General features: G+C 38.8%; 2 protein-coding genes across 4 annotated transcripts in view; both read left to right on the forward strand.

The window, feature by feature from the left end:
- Nucleotides 1-4,275, forward strand: part of akr1a1b (aldo-keto reductase family 1, member A1b (aldehyde reductase)) — a 6,718-nt gene extending 2,443 nt beyond the window's left edge. The window contains exons 3-8 of one of the 2 annotated variants that reach the window (XM_058637391.1): nt 1-6; nt 603-754; nt 1,483-1,878; nt 3,024-3,096; nt 3,173-3,259; nt 3,949-4,275. The exon at nt 1-6 is cut by the window's left edge and continues 114 nt beyond it. In XM_058637391.1, the coding sequence (XP_058493374.1) occupies nt 1-6; nt 603-754; nt 1,483-1,878; nt 3,024-3,096; nt 3,173-3,259; nt 3,949-4,014 (780 nt within the window). In that variant the 3' untranslated portion in view covers nt 4,015-4,275. Of the gene's footprint in view, nt 7-602; nt 776-1,482; nt 1,879-3,023; nt 3,097-3,172; nt 3,260-3,948 lie in introns of those variants that run through there. The other variant, XM_058637392.1, reaches the window with a different exon arrangement.
- A 3,721-nt stretch (nt 4,276-7,996) lies between these two features.
- LOC131466030 (heparan sulfate 2-O-sulfotransferase 1-like) lies at nt 7,997-11,319 on the forward strand. Of its 2 annotated transcripts, XM_058639077.1 has the most exons (3): nt 7,997-8,136; nt 8,775-9,283; nt 10,466-11,319. In XM_058639077.1, the coding sequence occupies exons 2-3, from the start codon at nt 9,079-9,081 to the stop codon at nt 10,726-10,728; spliced, it is 468 nt and encodes a 155-aa protein (XP_058495060.1). In that variant the 5' UTR covers nt 7,997-8,136; nt 8,775-9,078; the 3' UTR covers nt 10,729-11,319. The 2 variants fall into 2 exon arrangements, with proteins under 2 accessions (XP_058495060.1, XP_058495061.1); XM_058639078.1 differs by lacking the exon at nt 7,997-8,136 and having other exon boundaries at nt 8,746-9,283.
- Nucleotides 11,320-21,654: the final 10,335 nt, after the last annotated feature.

Below are 21,654 nucleotides of genomic sequence, written 5' to 3' on the forward strand. Positions count from 1 at the left end.
GACAAGGTCGATCTCTCTGTCTATAACCTGTGCTTTTACATTAAAATACAACTGGGAAAATGTAGGCATAGAATAAGCAAAAATAAATGATTACAAAATGAATACAAATTCAGATTGTAAATATTAATTAAAACTAGGGCTGAAACGAAAAATGATTTCCATAATCGATGAATCTGTCAATTATTTTCTCAATTAATCGAGTAATTGTTAGGTTCATAAAATGTTGATCAGTGTTTGTCCAACCTGGAAATGATGATGTTCACAAAATGATTCAGTTTTAATGATTTCTTTGTTATATATAGAAATATGAAGTAAATATTCACATTTAAGAAGCTGAAAAATCACAGAAACTGGTTTTAATTATTAAAAAAACCAAAACACTGAAGCCGATTAATCGATTCTCGAAATAGTTGATGATAAATTTAGTAATGGATGAATCGAGTAATTGTTTCAGCCCTAAATAAAACACTGTTCTGAATGGAGCTGCAAATCCAGTCTCCTCTTCACACATTATTGATATTTTGCACAGGTTTAAAACCACGTGTAAAAACAATGCTTCCCTCTCCTGTGTTTAAACTCCATGTGACTTGTCTGTGCTGCAGTCACTGAGGCGAGAGGACGTGTTCATCACGTCCAAGCTGTGGAACACACGGCACCACCCGGAGGACGTGGAGCCGGCCCTGCTGAAGACACTGAAGGACCTCAAGCTGGAGTATCTGGACCTCTACCTCATCCACTGGCCCCACGGCTTCCAGTGAGCTCAACTTGACCCAAGGTCTAATAATGACATGATTAACTTGTTATCCTGAGAAAACCACGCTTTAGGTTTTCTTGATATAACAAGATAATAACAAGAGAACCAGACGGACACAAAGAAACACAGATTTGAGTCTTTATTAGACTTCACTAATAAAAATCAACATCAGTTTAAGTCTACAACATTTTTAACATACGTTCATCTCACAGACTTTTCCTACAAGAAAACTGACGTTTGTAAACTACTCACTCTCCCTCACCAAAGTCCACAGAGAAAATCAGTGATTTTAACATCACACACACACACACACACACTGCTGCCTCCATCACTAAGTTCAAATGTCTTTTTTTGTCACTTCAGTGTATGAAATCCTTTGTTCAGGTTAACCTCAGTGACACAAAGTGACCACACGAGGCAGCAGAGGAGCAGCAGCTCCTGTGTCCCCACAGCTAAAAACCTTGGTGTGGGAGAGTGAGTGGTTTAGAAAGTGACACAAAAAGGCAAAATGAAGCAGCTAAAATAATCTAAAATGAGAGTAAATTTAAGCAGGCATATTTATTAACGTATGTGTTCCTCTGTGTTTTTTGCAATTTTTAGACACAGAGGGCGCTGTGAGCACTGTGTTTGAAATCCTTCGCCGAGATTTACGAGCTAAAATCATTGATTCTCTCTGTGGAGTTTGGTGTGGGAGAGTGAGTGGTTGTTGTGTTTTTGGTTTCCTCCAGACGAGGAGACGTCCCTTTCCCCAGAAAGGAGGACGGCTCCATGTTGTATGACGACATAGACTACAAACTGACCTGGGCTGCCATGGAGAAGCTGGTGGAGAAGGGTCTCGTCCGCTCCATCGGTCTGTCCAACTTCAACAGTCGGCAGATTGAGGACGTCCTGTCCGTTGCCAGCATCAAACCCACCGTCCTGCAGGTGGAGGGTCACCCGTACCTGGCCCAGGTGGAGCTGCTGGCCCACTGTCGGGACCTAGGCCTGGTGCTGACGGCCTACAGCCCTCTGGGTTCTCCTGACCGCGCCTGGAAACATCCGGAAGAACCGGTTCTGCTGCAGGAGCCTGTGATCGCCTCGCTCGCAGAGAAGTACAGCAAGAGTCCAGCTCAGATCATTCTCAGGTCAGTTCACTCTACACTGAGCAAACAATTATTACTAAAACAAAATGGACACGACAGTCGCACAATATGGAGATTCTTCTGACAGATGATGAGATATCATGACCTCTTACCTGTAATATTCATTCAAAATAATTCCAAATTATGTTGGACTGCAACGATTAATCAATGACTAAATTGATTAATTTATAAATTATTATATTTTGATTATAGATTAATTGGTTTGAGTGTTTTTTTTTTTTTTAATAATTAAAACCAGTTTGCGTGATTTTTCAGCTTCTTAAATGTGAATATTTTCTGGTTTCTTTGCTCCATAAAAACAAAGAAATCATTTGAATCGTTTGTGTTTGTGGACAAAAACAAGACGTGCATCATTTCCAGGTTTGACAAACACTAATCAACATTTTCTGATGTTTTTCATTTCATGGAGAAAATAGTGGACAGAAACTTAGAAAGACAAATGTCTGTTAATGAAACAATGATGTAGTTTTTAAGTGGAAAAATAGTATTTCCAACAAGTTTCAAAACAGATTTATTAAAGAAAATCAACATGTATTGATTATTTCGAGACTAGTACTGCAACAAATAATCACCTCTTTATAAATTACATTTATATTTATTATATTATTGACATTTTTAATAATTAAAACCACTTTCTGTGATTTTTCATCATTATTTCCAGAGTTTGACAAACACACACACACACACGTATATATGTATATATGTATGTGTGTGTGTATATATATATATATGTATGTGTATATATGTATGTGTATATGTATGTGTATATGTGTATATATGTATATATGTGTATATACATATATGTATATATGTATATGTATGTATGTATGTATGTATGTATATCTATATATATATATATATATATATATATATATATATACATATTTTCTGAACCAAAATATGAATCGATTAGACTTAATTTATGTCGCACTTTTCATACAAATAGAAATTAGACAAAACTCTCAGAAAACACGATCATTAATCAGGTTTGGATAAAAGTAACTGAAATTAGGGAAAAATAAAAGCTAAACAGGTAGGGGGCGCTAAGAGACACAATCTAGTGCAGGGGTCTCAAACCAAATAACCTGTGTGTTTGTGCGTGTGTGTGTGTGTGTGTGTGTGTGTAGGTGGCAGACGCAGCGAGGAGTCGTGTCGATCCCTAAGAGCGTGACAGAGTCACGCATCACAGAAAACATTCAGGTGAGGTCAAAGTTCACACAGTCACATTGTAAAGAGGAACATGGGATACTGACATGATTTTCTCTGTCGTTCACAGGTGTTTGACTTCACTCTCGACGCAGAGGAAATGAAAAGTATCACAGCGCTGAACAAAGGCTGGCGTTACATCGTCCCGATGATCGAGGTGAGACTTTTCTGTTTGTCTCATCATTTAAATATATAGCAACTGTCAAAAATAATTAAAAACATTCATCAACAAGATCATTTTCCTAAGAATAATGGTATTAATCCACACTAAAAAAATGTATTTCATCTCAGTTTTTCTGCTTTAACAAGATCATTTGTCGTCACATAGTCTATTAATTATTGAGGTAAACATTTTCTTTCCTTTCACAAAAATACATATTTTTGTATTAGCGAGATGGTTTTAAAACATAAAATTTAATTTTATCTCAAGTTTCTTTCATAAATGGTGCAGTTTTCCTGAATTATTAACGTATTTTTTCCCTTAAACACAAAAGTAGTCTGTTCTTATGATTTAACAAGATATTCTTGTAAAGAAAATTTTATATAATCTCAATTTCTCCAAATTATTAAACTCTGAATTAAGGTAAAATAAGATAATCCTTTATTAGTCCCACACAGGGGAAATAACGAGATATTCTTGTATTTATTATTAGTGATTATTTTTTCCTGAATTAGTATGATCATTTTCCCCTTAAAAAGTGAATAATTCAATAACAAATTTCATCTCCCTTTATCTGAAGTAATGAGATCATTTATTTACAAATTGACTAAATGTTTTTTCCTTTCAAAATAAACTTTTTTGAGGTGTTTTTTTGAATGAACAAAAACTAACGCTGGATGTTTCAGGTGGAGGGGAAGCTTGTTCCCAGGGATGCAGGTCATCCTCACTATCCTTTCAACGAGCCCTACTGACGACTCACACTGCGACCCAGATCTGTGCCTTCAACAACCTCATCATCATCATCACCGCCATCATCACCGCCTTCACCATCATCACTCTTCACAAGTAAAGACAACGTTGATCCTGTCACCAGAGTTCGTCTTTTCCAATGTATTCAATTGTCAAATATTCAACGTTGTTTTCATTAAACATTTCATGTTACTGTTGATGACGATGACTGGATGAAAACATCACGTACATGTTATTTTTTAAATAAACACTTTGTTACTTCACCTGAAAGTGTCTTTTTTTTGAACAGCTGATTCTTTACAAATGAAAATCCATGTCAGACAGACCATAAACTATCATTCTCTAAACCACTCACTCCCACACCAAACCTCATAGAGAAAATCAGTGATTTTAAACAGGATTTCATAAATAAAGGATAAAGGATAATAAAGGATTTCAAACACTGAAGTGACAAACTCATCACAACCAAACAAACACCAAACACACTTAAATAACACTTAAGTGTACAATCAAACTTTAACACTTTGATTTATGACATTTAAACTAATATTTAATTAAACATTTTGTTACAAATATAATAAAATAATTTATTTAATAATTATTACTTGTTTAAACTAAACATGGAATAATTCAAATTATTGGATTATATTAGTAATATTCCTATTATAAAAGTATACATACAGTATATCTCATGCCATTCTGTATCCTGAGTTTTAGTAGCCCATATAAATACATATACATATACATACCTTGCACCTTTCTGTTCTGTTTAATGTTATTTGAAGCCCGTGGTTATATTTATTCATAAATATGTAGTGTCATAATAACTACATCCCTGAACAAACCAAAACGTTTGAAAATTGAGCAAGTTATGGTTATTTAAAAAGTCCATGTACCACGACATGTTATGGACCATCAGCTTTTATATATATATCTATGGCAGCGCCTCCTAGTCCGGGCACATCCGGTGACGTACTTTCAACCGTAGAAGAAGATGTAGAAGAACTACTCGGTAACTAGTCCAGAATCAAGACCAACATGTTTGTTTTTGGTTTTTTTTACCATGTGAGTCTCTTATTTTTTTCAAGTTTTTACCTTGACAAAGAAAAACAAATGGAATTGAATAAACCTTTGTCAAAAAAATGTGTGAAATGGACACACAAATTAAAAACAGGCTTTGATTTCAATTTTCTAACTGTGCTGTTTATTTACAGAACATTGGCTATGGTGATGTGCTGTGGAACCTTTCCAGTGTCAAAATGTGCTGTGGTCAAAAATAATTAAGACAGGTTGAAACATTCAAGAGGGGGAGCTCTACAAAATGTTTGCATCCTGTAAACAGACTCAGGTTTGGGTCAGGTGACTGATGATGTCAGACCTGAGGCTCCACCCTAGCTCTGCCACCAGATGGAGACATTCTGCACATCCAGGATTCAAGCAAGTAGCAATCAAGCCTGAATGAATTCACCTGCTGCGATGTTTTGTGAACTATTGCGTCCTTTAATTTCCTGGAACTCCTTTGATGGAGATATTGACTCTTTAAGTTTTGTTTGTTGAACGCTCACACACTTTTAGTTGAGACACTGACTCGTCAAGCCTTGCTTGCTTTTGTTCAAACTCTTTTAGTTGAGATAGTAACATTTAAGTTTGTTTTTTCTGAGTGCACAATAAACTGTGTAACTTTCACTACGTCCTCTCTGTCTGCATTTGTGCTCAGAAACCCCCTCGTGACAGACGTTTGGTTTTGTAATATTTTTACAGTGTGCTGTGGTATAATTGTCAGTGTTAAAAATGTGCTGTTGTAGAAACAAGGTTTAAACACAGATTTGCTCCATAATTAAGACCCATCGTGGTTGTGATGTCCAGGCTGTGCTTGACAAACCTACAAAGAACCAATTTATCTTCATCCATGAGCAAAATGGACGAATCATCTAAACATGCTTTGGTTTCAATTTACCAACTGAGGTGTTTCACTTTATCTGCTGTGGGATTATTTCACAATAACTGTGGGATTTTTACTACAGTGTTGAAATGTGCTACAGTATTAAAAGACTCATTTACTTCAGACTCAACATGATCCGTCAAACCTTCCCCCAAAAGAGATGAGATCATCGTCGACTTCAGAAGATCCCGACCCAGCCACACACCACTCCTCATCAATGACACAATGGTGGAGGTCGTGGTGAAGAAAGCCCAGCAGCGCCTGCACTTCCTGTGACGGATGAGAAGGGTGTGTCTCCCCCCTCCCATCCTCTCCACCTTCTACAGAGGGACCATCGAGAGCCTGCTGACCAGTGGCCTCTCCGTCGGGTCTGGGAGCTGCAAGGCCTCGGACTGGAAGTCACTGCAGAGTGTGGTGAGGACAGCAGAGAAGATCATTGGGACTCCACTCCCCCCCCATCCAGGACATTGCACACAGGCGCTGCCTAACCAGAGCTCACCAGATCCAGCAAGTTAGGAAGCTGTCTGCTGATTGGCTACTGTTCTACTTTCTCTGTTTCACCCCTGACAACAGTTGTGTTCCCTTCACTACTCTCTTAAATGTCACATTGGCTAGTTTACGTCTCACTCTTGCTTCTCAGGTCTAACAGGTCTCTCTGTCCACACACTTGAGACAAAACGGATTGGATTTCATGGACTGGATGGGATTCAGTTTGCTGGCGTGAGTGCAACAGAAACTCAACACAACCAAACAGAAAAGAAAACACCAAATGCACTTAACACTTAATGATGCAAGTGTACAATCAAACTTTACCAGTTAGATTTTTTTAATCTCACACAAATCATTGAATATGCCACACAAATACTCAGGTGTATATTCTAATGATCTAAGTGATCATTGTGTAGTTGGTGCTCTTAGAAATCCCCAAATCCCCCGTTTTAAAGACCTTTGCACACCGGACAGGTTTTTTGTGTGAATAATTTGCATGTTTGAAATATTTTTCAAATATTTTTCGTGTGAAGGGAGGTCACTCGGACGTGTTTGTACATCAAGCTTCACAATAGTTTTTAGTGATGTTCAGCTAAGTGTGAGTGTGTCCTGCTCTGGTCACAGACAGATCGTGATGTCATTCTTTGACACCAAAGACACCCAATCAGTGCAGAAACATAGTACTAGACTGTCTAGTCAGGACACACCTCTTTTTATTCCATTGAAATAGTTGCCAATGTTTTTACCAATTTTTTTTATGTAAATGTTAGCATTTTAGCTCAATAGCTTCCAGGTCATGTGACCTTAATTCACCATATCAGTGCAGAAACATAGTACTAGCCTGCCTTGTCAGGACACACCTTTTTATTCCATTTAAATAGTTGCCAATTTTATTTACCAACCATATTAATAAGAATAACTCTTACAGTTTCAATAGGGTTCTACACACCTTGTGCTCGAATAATATCTAAAATTAGAAATCATTATAAATTAAACATTTAGGAAACAATAATGTGGACAACTGTAATTACAACACCCACCAAACAAGCTTATTTATATGTAATTTACGTCTAATGATGGGATAATTACAACCAAATGTCCTATTACTATTAAAAGTTTTGTATTATATTGTGTCTATATTGTATCACGTGTTAAACTCAAGGCCCGCAGGTCAGATGTGGCCCACCACGTCATTTTATGTGGCCCGCGAGTGTTTAATTGGTCTTAAAATTCTGTGCCTGTTTAAGGCGTGCGTTGACCGTAAACCACATTTTCCACAATGCATGGCGATTGTGTTACCCGCGAAGTGATGGGCAGAATGTGTTCACAAAAGCCACAACCAAAAACGATGAAAGAAATCGGCCGTGCTTCAAAGTCTTTTTCTGAGGCAGTGCACGCTGAAGGTGTGTGAGCAGGTCTGCCCCGACCAGATACAGACTTTTAAAAATGTTAGTTTGTCAAGAAACAGCGTCGTGGACCGGGTGAAGGAGCTAGCAGGAAACCTGTCAACACTGCTGAAGTCACGCAGTTCCACAGCTTTTTCATTAGCTGTTGATCAAAGCACAGACAACAGCTGCCCTGTTTTATTAGAGGCGTGAAGTCGGACCTCTCTGTCACAGAAGAGCTCCTGGATGTAGCTGCCATGCATGGGACCACAACGGGACGGGACATTCATGAAGTGGTGGAGAAGTCCGTAAGCAAAACTGCATTACTGTTACTATAACAGTTATAGTAACAGAGCAAAGCAAAGACATTTTTACATCTATAATGCATAATATTTGTTACTTGAATAAGTAATAAATACAGAAAGTTATTTAGCAATATGTTACGGAGTAGTTGCCTTTATTTGACATTATATTAGGTTACATTTATTCTGTCTTCCAGTTACATCTGGCCCTTTGAGGGCAACCATTATGCTGATATAATGGTTGCCATATTCCCTCAGTGAAAATGAGTTGAAACCCCTGTTCTATCACTTAAATGGCAGCTGTGCCTCAGCCTCACGTGTTTACGTGTGCTTACATGAAAGAGGAGGTCGTGGGTCATGTTTTCAGTATAACATGATGTTAACTGGTGGCCCAGTTTGACACCACTAGACCAAAGTGAAGTCTATGTTGAAAAATAAACCACATTTGTTCTGCATTTCTGATGCTTTCATGTTTCGACGGTTTAGCTTGTGTCCTCCATTTATCACTGTAATGTTTTTTCTTTCTGACGAGTCTGTAGAAGGTCAGGAGGTCTTTTCAAATGTTGTATGATGGCTGCGTGTGTGTGTGTGTGTGTGTGTGTGTGTGTGGTTTTTAAAAGCCCACGTTTGCTTTTGTCTTTCAGACCTTTGACGAGTGTGTGTCATCAGGAGGATCTGACTGACTGTCTTTTGTGTTGTAGTGCATAAAAGGAGAGTGCACCTCGTCTTCATTTGCAAATTATGATGAGAAACTTACACAAATATCAATTTGTATAAATTTCTCAATCTAGGTAATTGCTCACAGAAATGAAACAGGAAACAATTACAATGGCAGTATTGCTCTGGGAAATGAAAGATTTCCAGCCGATAATTCAGTGAAACTAATCATGATGAATTAAACATTAGTTGCACATCACTAACAGTCAAATCATTGACTTTCATGTGCATATGCTTGATGACAAACAGGCAGCTGGACTAATCCCAGGTGTCCCAGCAGTATTATACGTTCATTTGTTTATTAGTTTTTTCATTCTTCTGTGTGGGAACACAGACAGTCAGTGGGCTCTGGAACAGGAGCTGGAGGACTTTATCATGATCCTGGAAGCAACGCTGCCGCCATTCTTCAAGGGAGCTACTGAGCTACACAAATTGGGTACATTTCGGGCCCTTTTCTGCCTCTTGCTCTGTGGTAGTCCTGGTGGCTAGTGTAATTACATTGTCATGTCATTTAGCAGACGCTTTTATCCAAAGCGACTTACAATTGAGAACAATCAGCCAGGGGTGGAGTCGAACTTGCGACCATTGCGACCATGATGTCTTTCGCACACAGGGTACCGGTCTTAACCACTGAGCCACTCCATCCCCAATGACAAGTATAATTGGTGCAAGGCTCTATTTCTCTGCTTTCCAGTATCCATCCATCCGTCTTCTACCACTTTATCGTCCACATGAGGGTTGCGCAGGGTGCTGTTCCAATCTCAGCTACAGTAGCTTTCCAGACACCAACGGCAGCAGCCACTGTAGCCAGACATAGTTGCGTCAGTGTTTGACATTGCTGCTGCCACAGTTGACGCTAGTGGAGCCACACAGCTGATTTAATAGATGACAGTGCAGCCTTAAACGTTTGTTTCCTTCCTCCAATCGATGTTCTCTGCCCACACTAACGCTGTATTGTTTGGCTTCTGTTTTCGTTTCCAGCGCCCCTAACATTGTGTGACGCATCATTCCTATTGTGGCGGTTAATTGGACAGCTAGTGGTGCATTTATGAACGTGGGGAAGAATAAGTCGTGTAGAAACACGGTTGCGATCCAATCCATACAGACACACATTTAATGTACCATAAATTGCGGTTTACGCCTCCAAACCGAACCGTGGCTTGTGTATTGAATGGTTTGTTTTTTACAGTTCAGTTTGCACTCGTAGTACCAAGATGTCTTGACTTTCTCTTTGACATAAGCAGCTAATGTAGCCAAACGCTCTGGTATCAGTGTTTACTGTTAGCAGTTCTGTAGCCTGACACAGTGGCATCTGTGTTTGGTATTTGCGGTTATTGTTGCCAGACGCCGTTGCATCAAGGGTTGACTTCAGCAGCTGTACTACTACTCTAAATGCAGTAGCTTTTTCAGCTACGGTTGCCAATGTATTCTTTGTCTTCTTTATTGGTAACTTGTGTTGTCAGTAATTAAATATAGCTGCCCCCTGCTGGCAACAAAGTCAAACCGTTGATTATTCTACTTAATGTTGCCCAAGATCAAAACTAAACGCATCACAGTCATAGATCGATGCTTCATTTCCACTGTAATAAAAGCCTTTAACTGTTTTGTGTCTCTCTAGGAAAGAAGTCCCATCTGCGAAAGACCACTGAGAAGAAGCCTCCCACCAAAGAGACGATAGCCAAGCTGCAGCAGTCCGACATCTGGAAACTCGAAAATGAGTTTTACGAATTTGCTCTCGAGCAGTTCCAGTTTGTGCGAGCCCACGCCGTCCGGGAAGAAGACGGAGAACTTTACGTCCTGGGCCAGAACTTCTTCTATGAGAAGATCTACCCCAAAGTAAACGGATCGTGGAGCCAGAAAATTGACAAAAACTCACATTAGAAGTCGTATACAGTGGGAAACAGGGGGAGACACTAAATTGCACTGATGAATGCTGGATTCTTTGTTCATGTGCGTCAGTGTTTTCTGTAGTTTGAGTACAGAAAAGCCTTTTTCAGGCTGGACACACAAGTTTCTTCCAGGAATGTGTGAAAACATTTTTACTGCTGTGCAGCTGCTGAGGAACCTAAATGGGGATAAACTGTCAGTCTGAGCTCTGAGAAAGAATTTTTCCTATGGCAGGCTGAACTGTTTAGTCACTGTCTAAACCCAAACCCAGCTCAATTATTAAGTTATGTGTTTGGACCCGTGAGAGAAAAGCAGAAAACCTCAACAAGTGCAACATTTTTAAAGTGATAGGTCAGGTTTTTTGAAGTGTGTTTGTATGATGTATTAATACATAGGCTCTTTATCTCACTAGTTGACATTCTTTTCATACTGGAAATTGAATATTTTTAAAGCATAAACCCTCCCACACCACAGCCCAAAGATGAACTATGTGATTTTTTTTAACACTGCTGCATAGTTTGGTACATTTGTGTCACCTCTGTAAATCCAAAGAAAGGACATTTCAATGAACAAAGTCTCAAAATAATACATAAACAACCTGAACATAAATACAAAACAGTCTCATTGTGTTGTCATAGTAGTTTCTATGATATGTTGTTGCTTTTCTGACGGTTTTAATGAGCAGAAATGATGCTAGGCTTATGTTAGGCTTTGCACAGTTGATCAGTTAGTAACAACTAAATTCATTGCCATATTTTTTAAATTGAACCATTAGTAGCTTTCATTATTGATGACATAATGTGAGGAATTATGGCTATGGTAAGTTTACTTTTGCATTTTTATTCCTACATCACCTCATAAAAGACACAAATCACAAACACCGTTAGAAATTAGCATTTGCATTTTGTACAGACTGCTACAAACTAAAATAAAAGTTTAAAGGTGTACTTGACTCAATCCCTGCCTCAAGCTGACATTTATGACTTTGTTCAGGATGGTTATTATTTGATATGCACACAATATGTCGTTATGACCAAATGTCGGCAAGATCTCATGTTAATTTCACATTAATATCATATTGTGCTCATTTACCTGAGAAATTCCTGTTTATACACATCAAGTCTTTGTGAATCCATTGTTTGATTTTAAAACCCTATATAACTGATTGTAATTATTTGGCCTCCAGGCAAAATTTAAATAGTAAAATTTAAAGACAAGTAATTTTTTCGTTAAGTTAAGTTAAGTTAAGTTAATAACAATAGTTATTTTCATTTTGCTTGATTAAAATAGTGTCAAAATGGCTGAAGCCCAAGAGTTGTTTTGTCTAAACCTAAGCCAAAGGATATAAATTCAAATAATAGAATTCCATGGTGAATCATCAACAATTTTTCCTGATTTATATTCCATGTTGATTTAAGATAGATAGATATATACTGTATTGTCCTCATTGGGACATTTGTTAGCATACAGCACCAGGTGTACGGGGTAAAAAAAAATACAAGAAAGAAAACATTATACAAAACCAATAGAATATAACTAAAACAGTGCCATTTAGGGGGTAAATAAATAAATACATAAATAAAAAGAGGCGCAAATCTAAATGCAATTTTCACGTGATTATAGAGATATGATAGACATTGGAACAGAGTTCTTACACCAATTATTAATAGTATAGATAGATGGATAGATAGATGATAGATAGATAGATAGATAGATACTAAGAATCTGCCTCAGTTTTTTTTTGGTCTCTTCACTATGACTCTTGGCCCTATAATTAGGGAATAATTGCATCACTGTATCTTACTATGTCTAACACTTTACCACTGAAAGCTTCAAATAACAGACTGGGATGGGACGATCTGCTGAAGTCAGCTGTATTACCAGCTCCTGCCTCATCTCTGATGGCAGAATAGACAGGCGGGAGGCAGAGTGTCTGCAGGGAGAAACAGAGAGCGAGAGCGGCACGGCAGCACCATGCTCCACCAATCCACAGCCTGTTCCTGTGTCTGCACCGAGATGAGCACAAAGGCCCCAACCCGTATTTGACGCTTTGTGGCCATGGATACAAGGTGAGGCTGCTCGTCTCAGAAAATAGAACTCAATTAACAGTTTTGCTGCAGGCATATTGGAACATTGTTTCATTAATGAGATGAATACAGTGTGATAATTACTTCATCTCAATCAGAGAAAAAAAAAAGGGCTACGGTCTATATTGATTATGGCTGATGAGCTTGAAGGTTAATTAGGAACACAACATTTCAAAAGCCTAGGCCGCTCTGTTGTTGTTTGTCAGTTGTTGGAGTTGTTGGTTAATGACTTTTTGCTTTTTTTTCACTTTACGGACTCTGAAGGTATTGTTCCTTTCACAATACGACTCTGTTTTTCTTTTGTTTCCGCAGAAAAAGGGTGGAAACACCTGCCTCTGTCGTAACCTTGGCCCCAGCTGGTGCTTTTTAAAGTGCCTGCCTTTGTTTTCTCTTGTGCTGTTGTGCTCTACGCCACAAGAGGGTGCCATTGTCCTTCTAAAAGCTGCACAAAGTGCAGCATGTGGGCTCAGACTGACTGAAATGGTTCACGGGAGCCCATTAATGCACCTGTGCAAAGCCAAATGGAACAAACTAATAGCGCATTACCATTAACAATACAAATTACACCATTAGGCACACTTGGCTCACAGGCCTTGAGATACAGCTATAAATAGATTCACTTGGTCTTGGGCAATTTGTGCTGTACTTGCATAATGACAGCACTCAAATTAGTTTGTAGTGTGTGTGTGTATGTGTGTGTGTGTGAATAGTGCAGCCGTATTGCTGCATGTTGTGAAACAACGACATTTTGGGGCTTTTTGTAAATGATGTCCCTCTTACTGCAGGATAACCTCTGCAAGAGGAAGTGATCTGCAGGGGCCGCAGCTCCAATAACAAAGCTCCAATGGCAAAATGTGTCTATTTCAACCCCGAGCATTTACTCCTGCTACTGCAGAGGCTTTGCAAAGAATAATGACCTCTTTTTGTCAATGAAAGTTGCAGAAGTGGCTCACTGGGTTGTTTTTTGACCATAGGAGACCCAGATCAGTTATTTTTTTGCAGCTTGCTCAAAGTGGTTTAACTAGTGCTCTATAAAACAAACAGAGCAGAGCAGAGGCAGCTTGACTGCCCCTCACTGGGACTGTGGACAGGACCTTAGAGCACTTGGCCAAAGGGGACCACTGTGTGTACGGTTTTTATGTAAATGTGCCACACAGAAAAGGGAAGGTAAAATGAAGTCAGCATGACAGAGGCACTGGGCCAAGAAAATGTCGCATTCCTGATATTTTGCTGGAGACCAAGCGCAGATGATAGAGTGCAGTTAATGCAGGTCAAAAATGATGGGAGCCATCGTCACGTTAAAACACCGCCAGGGTCCTCCTTAAATGATTAGCCTCTCACACACTGACATTTGACAATGTGAAGCGGATAGTTAAACAAAAGTAAAAGAATCTGTAGTTGTGTTAGAGGTTCTCCACGGCTTATTAGGCACAATTTAAATCCTATTTATTTATAAGGGTTAGGCACCTTTCTCTCTAACAGATAAAAACTTATCAGACCTTCAAAACCCAGAGTTATCGCACAGCATTTATTGTTCTTTTGAAAGTTTTTCATTAAAGTTGTAAAAGCCACCTGGTAACCTGTAGCCAGTGGATAAAAGCGTTTTTTTTTTTTTCCACCCAGAGACACTAAAGGTACACTGGTAAAATTTTGCAACATTTATTGGTGGTGTTGCATGTTGAAGCTGCATAATATCTCACACTTCCCTTCCAAGTGTGTTGCAAAACCTATGTAGCCTTCAGTTAGCATCAAAACTCAAAAGATACTATAAAAACACGGTGGTCCAAAGTGGCCACCTCCGTTCAGCGCATCCGGCTCCTGATATAAATATAAGTCTAATTTGGGTGTAATGAAAAAAAAAACTATTCATACAACGACAAAACATGACACAACTATTATATTTTTAATTTCTGCCAAGTAAAAATGATTTCACTGAAAAATTGCACACTGTACCTTTAAGTATCTGGACATTTAGTAAGTAAGATGGATGACATGACTCCTCTTCATAAATGAAGAACAAATATCTCAGATGTATTTTTTAGGTTTTTATTAAAAAAAAATGTACTCCGGTTCCCACAATGTCAATATGCCACAAATACAAAAGATAAATGCAGAAAAGGTGATGAAATAATATTTAATTAAAAATACTACCAACATGAACATTAAAATAAATTAGTATGTGATTAAGGGGAATTACTTTTCTTTGAAGAGATTTGCATTGAGACAGTTTCTCCACTCTCATTCATATTGACAGATTTTAAAGAGCTAATTCTTTAAATTCCATCAAAAAACCTATGGAATTTGGGGAGATTCCAGAGGGATTTATCCTCTGGAGACCATGCATGACTCAAAGTTCCATGTCAGTCCATTTCATAGATGTTGAGATGTTTCACTGGCTTTCTAAAAAACTGTGATGAGATCATGTGTGATCTGAAAAGACAGGAAGGGAGATTGAATCATTCTGTGGAGACAATAAATGTCCGTCAGTCGTCCATGTCAACACATTTGTCTTTCTGTCTTTAAGAGAGATGTTGACTTATGTAAAAACTGTGCAGGTTACATTGTATTACTAAAGTTAGTGGGATTTATCCTCTGGAAACCAAGAAAGTCTGAACAGAATTCAGTGCATCTGCGAGCATGTGACAGTGGATGAATAAATCGGAGGGATTTGTGATCTTCAATCAACGTCTTCCAGAGGTGTTGAGATATTTTGACCAGTTACCTAAAAACAGATGACATTTAATTAATAAAGAAAACCTGTGGGAGTCATCCTCTGGGTACCATGAATATATAAACAAAATTCTGTGCCGGTCTCTGACAGAGATGTTGAGCTATTCCCTTGTTATACAGCATAATAAATGTGAGCAGCTTGAAGGAAAGTCCCTTAATTCCTTAATAATAATGACATGGTCGCAGCTGCGGTTCGACTGATCACGGATCACACGTTACCTCAGTGCTCATCTGTTCATGTGTGTGTTGCCGGTCGAGCCTTCAAACACGGACCGTAAGTGCTGCGACTCATTTTATGGATTGACTTTTATCACTTAGAGGGAGGAGGACGAAATAAAACGATTTAATCAGTATCATATCCATATTTTACATGATGTATTACAAAATGGACAATATGAGACTGTGAGCACAACAGGGAGCTTGACCCCATACAGGAAACTCTTAATTAGATTGCAGGATTGTAGTTTGACCTTGGTGGAAGACACTCTATACGACTCTCTCTCTCTCTCTCTCTCTCTCTCTCTGTCTCTCTCTCTCTCTCTCTCTCTCTCTCTCTCTCTCACTCCCTCTGTGTCTTTCTCTTGCTCTTGGTTGTGCTGGCAGGCTGAGAGCATAGTGGAGCATGGGCATTTTCTCCTGGAGGGTAGGAGAGAAATGCAATCAGCAATTCAATCGTGGCCATTGTGTAGCAGTGCTGATGAGCTTTGCAGAGTAGATAATGGATTAAATTATTTATCCCCCCCCCCCCCTCCCCGATGTTCATTGTTGCCTCCTCTTTGTGCTGCTACAGCAGTACACAGATGTAGGTTGAAGGCCTAGATCACTCCCTGCCTTTCATAGATCTAATTTTTCTAATTAGCGCTTGAATGCGGCGCGGTCTCTCCCCCTTTTACCCCCCGCCTCTGAAGCGGCGTTCATTGTCAGATACATTCCATGAGGTGAGCATTTGAACCCATCAGCGTCCAATACAGTGACAGAGAATATCACTGTAGTGCCGCATCGCCCGCCAGTGCTGCGCTGCTCTTATTGAAACGCTAAATGATCTGGATAATAACCTAATCAAGGACCGTTCCTTCAAATGAACATTATTAGACCACAGCAGCAGCAGCAGCAGTGGCGGCAGCAGCGGCAGCAGCAGCAGCAGCAGCAGCAGCAGCTGTGCACAGGACCTGCATCTAAACTGGGATCTCAAGAACAATGTGACCCACATGTCACTTCTTGAAATGTCTCCCATTATTCGGAGGAAATAAGAAAACCGTTGGATCCAGATTGTCGTCAAATTGAAACATGGATGATCCATACATGATGTAATTATGTCGGCCATCGACCACAAGTCAATGGGCTCTGACTCGGGTCTTTGATGCTCTGCAGCTGCTGTCAGTGGATCCTCCATAAGATCAACTTCATTAGTCTCATGAAGGAAAAATGAAAGCATCATGGCAGCAAAAGGGACAACAAACATCCACAAATGTGAATATTGGTGATTAAATACACACATGAGGTTACAGCTGTGTGTAGCTGACTGAAGAAACACAATGATCCAGAATTGTTTCGAGGGTTATTGTTATATACTCTCCATACTCTTTTAATTTCAGTAATATCTTTATGTTCAATTAGGCAATGCTAACAGTTTGGCCAATGCAGATGTTTTGTCGTTCTTTTTGTGGCAGCAATACAAAGAAATCATCATAAAAAAATAACAACGGGGCGTCAGAGAATGGCTGATTACATTTGTCAACAGCAATCAAAATGTTGTGAGAATGATTGGCTATTTACAATAGACTGCAAATATCACACGCCAGCTAATGTGCCACAAGTAGAGCAAGTCGTCTTTCCACTGCAAGGTTGTGGGTTTGATTCCGGGCTCCGCGAGTCTACTTGCTGATGTGTCCTTGGGCAAGACACTTAACCCCGTGTTGCTCCTGATGGCTGTGCTGGCAGCGCGTGAAGGGCAAAAACTCTAGTGTAAAGCAGCTTTGAAGACTAGGTTGTCTATTGTCTAAATACAGACCATTTACCATGAAAAGCTTCACAATCTCAATTTGAAACAAATTTTTTACTAATGTGAGCTTTTATGTCTTTCTGTTTATTCTGTACAGCACTTTGGTCCACTTTAAGTGCTTCACAAATAAATTTGGATTCAACTGAATTTGGGGGGCAAAAATTCTTCTTCTTTTTAAATTTATTAGCAGTTACTTTGAACATTTTGGAGCCTTTATTCCCAGATATTAAATAAATATACTGCCCTTAAGTACGTATATGTTTGTATTAGTGTAGCGTCTCTTTAGCCTTTAGATCTACTTTAGACAATAGTCTTGCTTTACAGAGGTCACCCAAACGATCAAAGTAAGACGTGAGCAGAGGAGCCCTCAGTTTGTTGAGATTTGGTATTACATTTTTGGGGAACTAGCAGTGGTGGTCTATTTTTTAATGGGTCCCCAAAGTTCCTTGAAATGCCTCTGAGTATGAATAGCCCAGTTACACACACCTAGTCACAATACATACTATATACATACATACATATGTATATACATATATATGTATACATATATATATATGTATATATACAATAAATCTGTATAATATTCATGTGCTGTGCAAACACACAAAACCTTTTTTGTCTTTCGGCTTCTCTCTCAATTTGAGAGTGTCCATGAACAATGAGCAATGGGGATTGGGTACTTCGCTGAGGGCCTTGACCTGGCCTGGCGGGGACTTGAACCAAGTTTAAACACAAGTGTTTGCTGTTTTCTGTCCATAAATCATTTTAAAACCACAATGAATTAGTATATTTAACTTTCCCACAGGATCAACACTTTAATTATCTGATTAACCTTCCAGTTGAATCTTGTAATACAAAGTTTGTAATTAAAGTTGTCCCTCGTCTGTGCATTTGCTTCTATTCACGTGTCACCGGCGGTCTGCTGTCAGTGTGGCAGCCTCATTCCTCCTCTCTTATAACTCACTTCACTGTGTGTTGACAGATGATGGAACTGCTCTGGTCACATTCAAAGGGGGAAACATAGTGCCACCAGTATCTGTGATGCAGACTCCGTGTCTACAAACACTCCCCATTATTCCTGCTGTGGCCGGTGCAGGCTTGCAGGCTTGTACTGTAGCTTCCAGAGCAACGTGGCCTGCTTGTGTTACATACTTTTTTTGTGGGCCGCCCTCCCTGACAACTGGCTAACAAAGGAGCCATTGAGCAGAGGCAGCGGTGACGGGCTTTGATGGGTAATCTGCATGCGTTTGTAGAGGGAAACTGGAGCTGGGTTAAAGGAAACAGGTGCAACTAATTACAATATCTCCACTCCTTCTTTGCTGTGGATTTCCTCCCTGCTTTATCTCCTTCCTTCATTTTCTTTATCATTCTTGTTTTCCTTTTTGTGAAATCTCTTGCCTTGGTAGAGTTCCCTAATGAGACTCCACTGTGATGCACACATGCTGCAATAACACACAGAGCATGCAGGTCCCTTCACTCCCTCCTCACAGGTCAGACATCAAAGTGTCGAGGTGAAAGCTATGAGGGGAATAACAGGAAGACGCTTTCATTTCATACTTTGCACTGCACGTGTTACGGCTTTGGGTTTTGGGTGTCCCCAATGCGTTTTCCACTTGTAATAAAGTGAAGCAGGATGAAATATTGTACTCCCAATACAATATAGAGATTGGTTTGGTTACAAGTTAATCAATACTGATACTGCTTAGCGATACTGACACTTATTGATAGTCTTGTCGATGGGGCTCAGATGTGTGGGAAAGTGAACTCACCAACATAGAGCCGGCTGTTACCTTTTAACCAGTGTACGCCAATGTAGTGGCTGCACATTTGATCTATTTATGAATTTATTTCTCTAGGGGTTGCTGCAGCAGATGATCCATATATTTGATCTATATAGCTTCCTGACACAACCTTGCTTGGGACCAGCATGAGGAGTACACTGGCTGGGGTCAAATTTGAGTGTCCAATTACCAATGAGTAATGGGTATTGGGTACCTTGCTCAGGAGTAACCCAGGTCTTGACCTGCTGGAGACTCCCGTGACATCAGATCAGAGTTTTTATTCCCTTGAAAAGTGAAGGAGAGTGTGTTCATCAAACTTCTGTGGCTCTGGGATTATTTAGCACACAAACAACACATCTAAAAGTTTGTATATGTGATGCTATCAGTGGCTTGAGTAACTAGCTACACATTTAACTATAACAAGCTACATTTAGCTCAGGGAAGCGACACTGAGAACGCAGCACTTCCTGTAGCAGCCACAGAAACATTAGCTTTGCCATCACAGGACAGTGGGAAAGCTCTCGTTGGCTGGCCAATCACAACACAGTCCATGTTCTGGGGGTGTGATTTGATATGAAACAGCACGGCTGACGAGAGCATCAGTGAGGAGATATTTTGATCGGCTCGTTTGCAGCGACTAGGAGGTTTTTAACCATTAAAACAAGTTAATATATGTAAGTAGACCTCCATAACTAACATATACGTGACCATGAAAACAAGTTAATATATGTAAGTAGACCTCCATAACTAATATATACGTGACCATGAAAACAAGTTAATATATGTAAGTAGACCTCCATAACTAACATATACGTGACCATGAAAACAAGTTAATATATGTAAGTAGACCTCCATAACTAACATATACGTGACCATGAAAACAAGTTAATATATGTAAGTAGACCTCCATAACTCACATATACGTGACCATGAAAACAAGTTAATATATGTAAGTAGACCTCCATAACTAACATATACGTGACCATGAAAACAAGTTTATATATGTAAGTAGACCTCCATAACTAACATATATATATGACCATGAAGACAAGTTAATATATGTAAGTAGACCTCCATAACTAACATATATGTGACCAGGAAAACAAGTTAATATATGTGAGTAGACCTCCATAACTAACATATATGTGACCATGAAAACAAGTTAATATATGTAAGTAGACCTCCATAACTAACATATATGTGACCATGAAAACAAGTTAATATATGTAAGTAGACCTCCATAACTAACATATACGTGACCATGAAAACAAGTTAATATATGTAAGTAGACCTCCATAACTCACATATACGTGACCATGAAAGCAAGTTAATATATGTAAGTAGACCTCCATAACTCACATATACGTGACCATGAAAACAAGTTAATATATGTAAGTAGACCTCCATAACTCACATATACGTGACCATGAAAACAAGTTAATATATGTAAGTAGACCTCCATAACTAACATATACGTGACCATGAAAACAAGTTTATATATGTAAGTAGACCTCCATAACTAACATATACGTGACCATGAAAACAAGTTAATATATGTAAGTAGACCTCCATAACTCACATATACGTGACCATGAAAACAAGTTAATATATCTAAGTAGACCACCATAACTAACATATACGTGACCATGAAAACAAGTTAATATATGTAAGTAGACCTCCATAACTAACATATACGTGACCATGAAAACAAGTTAATATATGTAAGTAGACCTCCATAACTCACATATATGTGACCATGAAAACAAGTTAATATATGTGAGTAGACCTCCATAACTCACATATACGTGACCATGAAAACAAGTTAATATATGTGAGTAGACCTCCATAACTAACATATACGTGACCATGAAAACAAGTTAATATATGTAAGTAGACCTCCATAACTAACATATACGTGACCATGAAAACAAGTTAATATATGTAAGTAGACCTCCATAACTAACATATATGTGACCATGAAAACAAGTTAATATATGTGAGTAGACCTCCATAACTCACATATACGTGACCATGAAAACAAGTTAATATATGTGAGTAGACCTCCATAACTAACATATATGTGACCATGAAAACAAGTTAATATATGTAAGTAGACCTCCATAACTAACATATATGTGACCATGAAGACAAGTTAATATATGTAAGTAGACCTCCATAACTCACATATATATGACCATGAAGACAAGTTAATATATGTAAGTAGACCTCCATAACTAACATATATGTGACCATGAAAACAAGTTAATATATGTAAGTAGACCTCCATAACTAACATATATGTGACCATGAAAACAAGTTA

Source organism: Solea solea, chromosome 9 (assembly GCF_958295425.1).
Source record: "Solea solea chromosome 9, fSolSol10.1, whole genome shotgun sequence".
In the NCBI taxonomy this organism is placed as follows: domain Eukaryota; kingdom Metazoa; phylum Chordata; class Actinopteri; order Pleuronectiformes; family Soleidae; genus Solea; species Solea solea.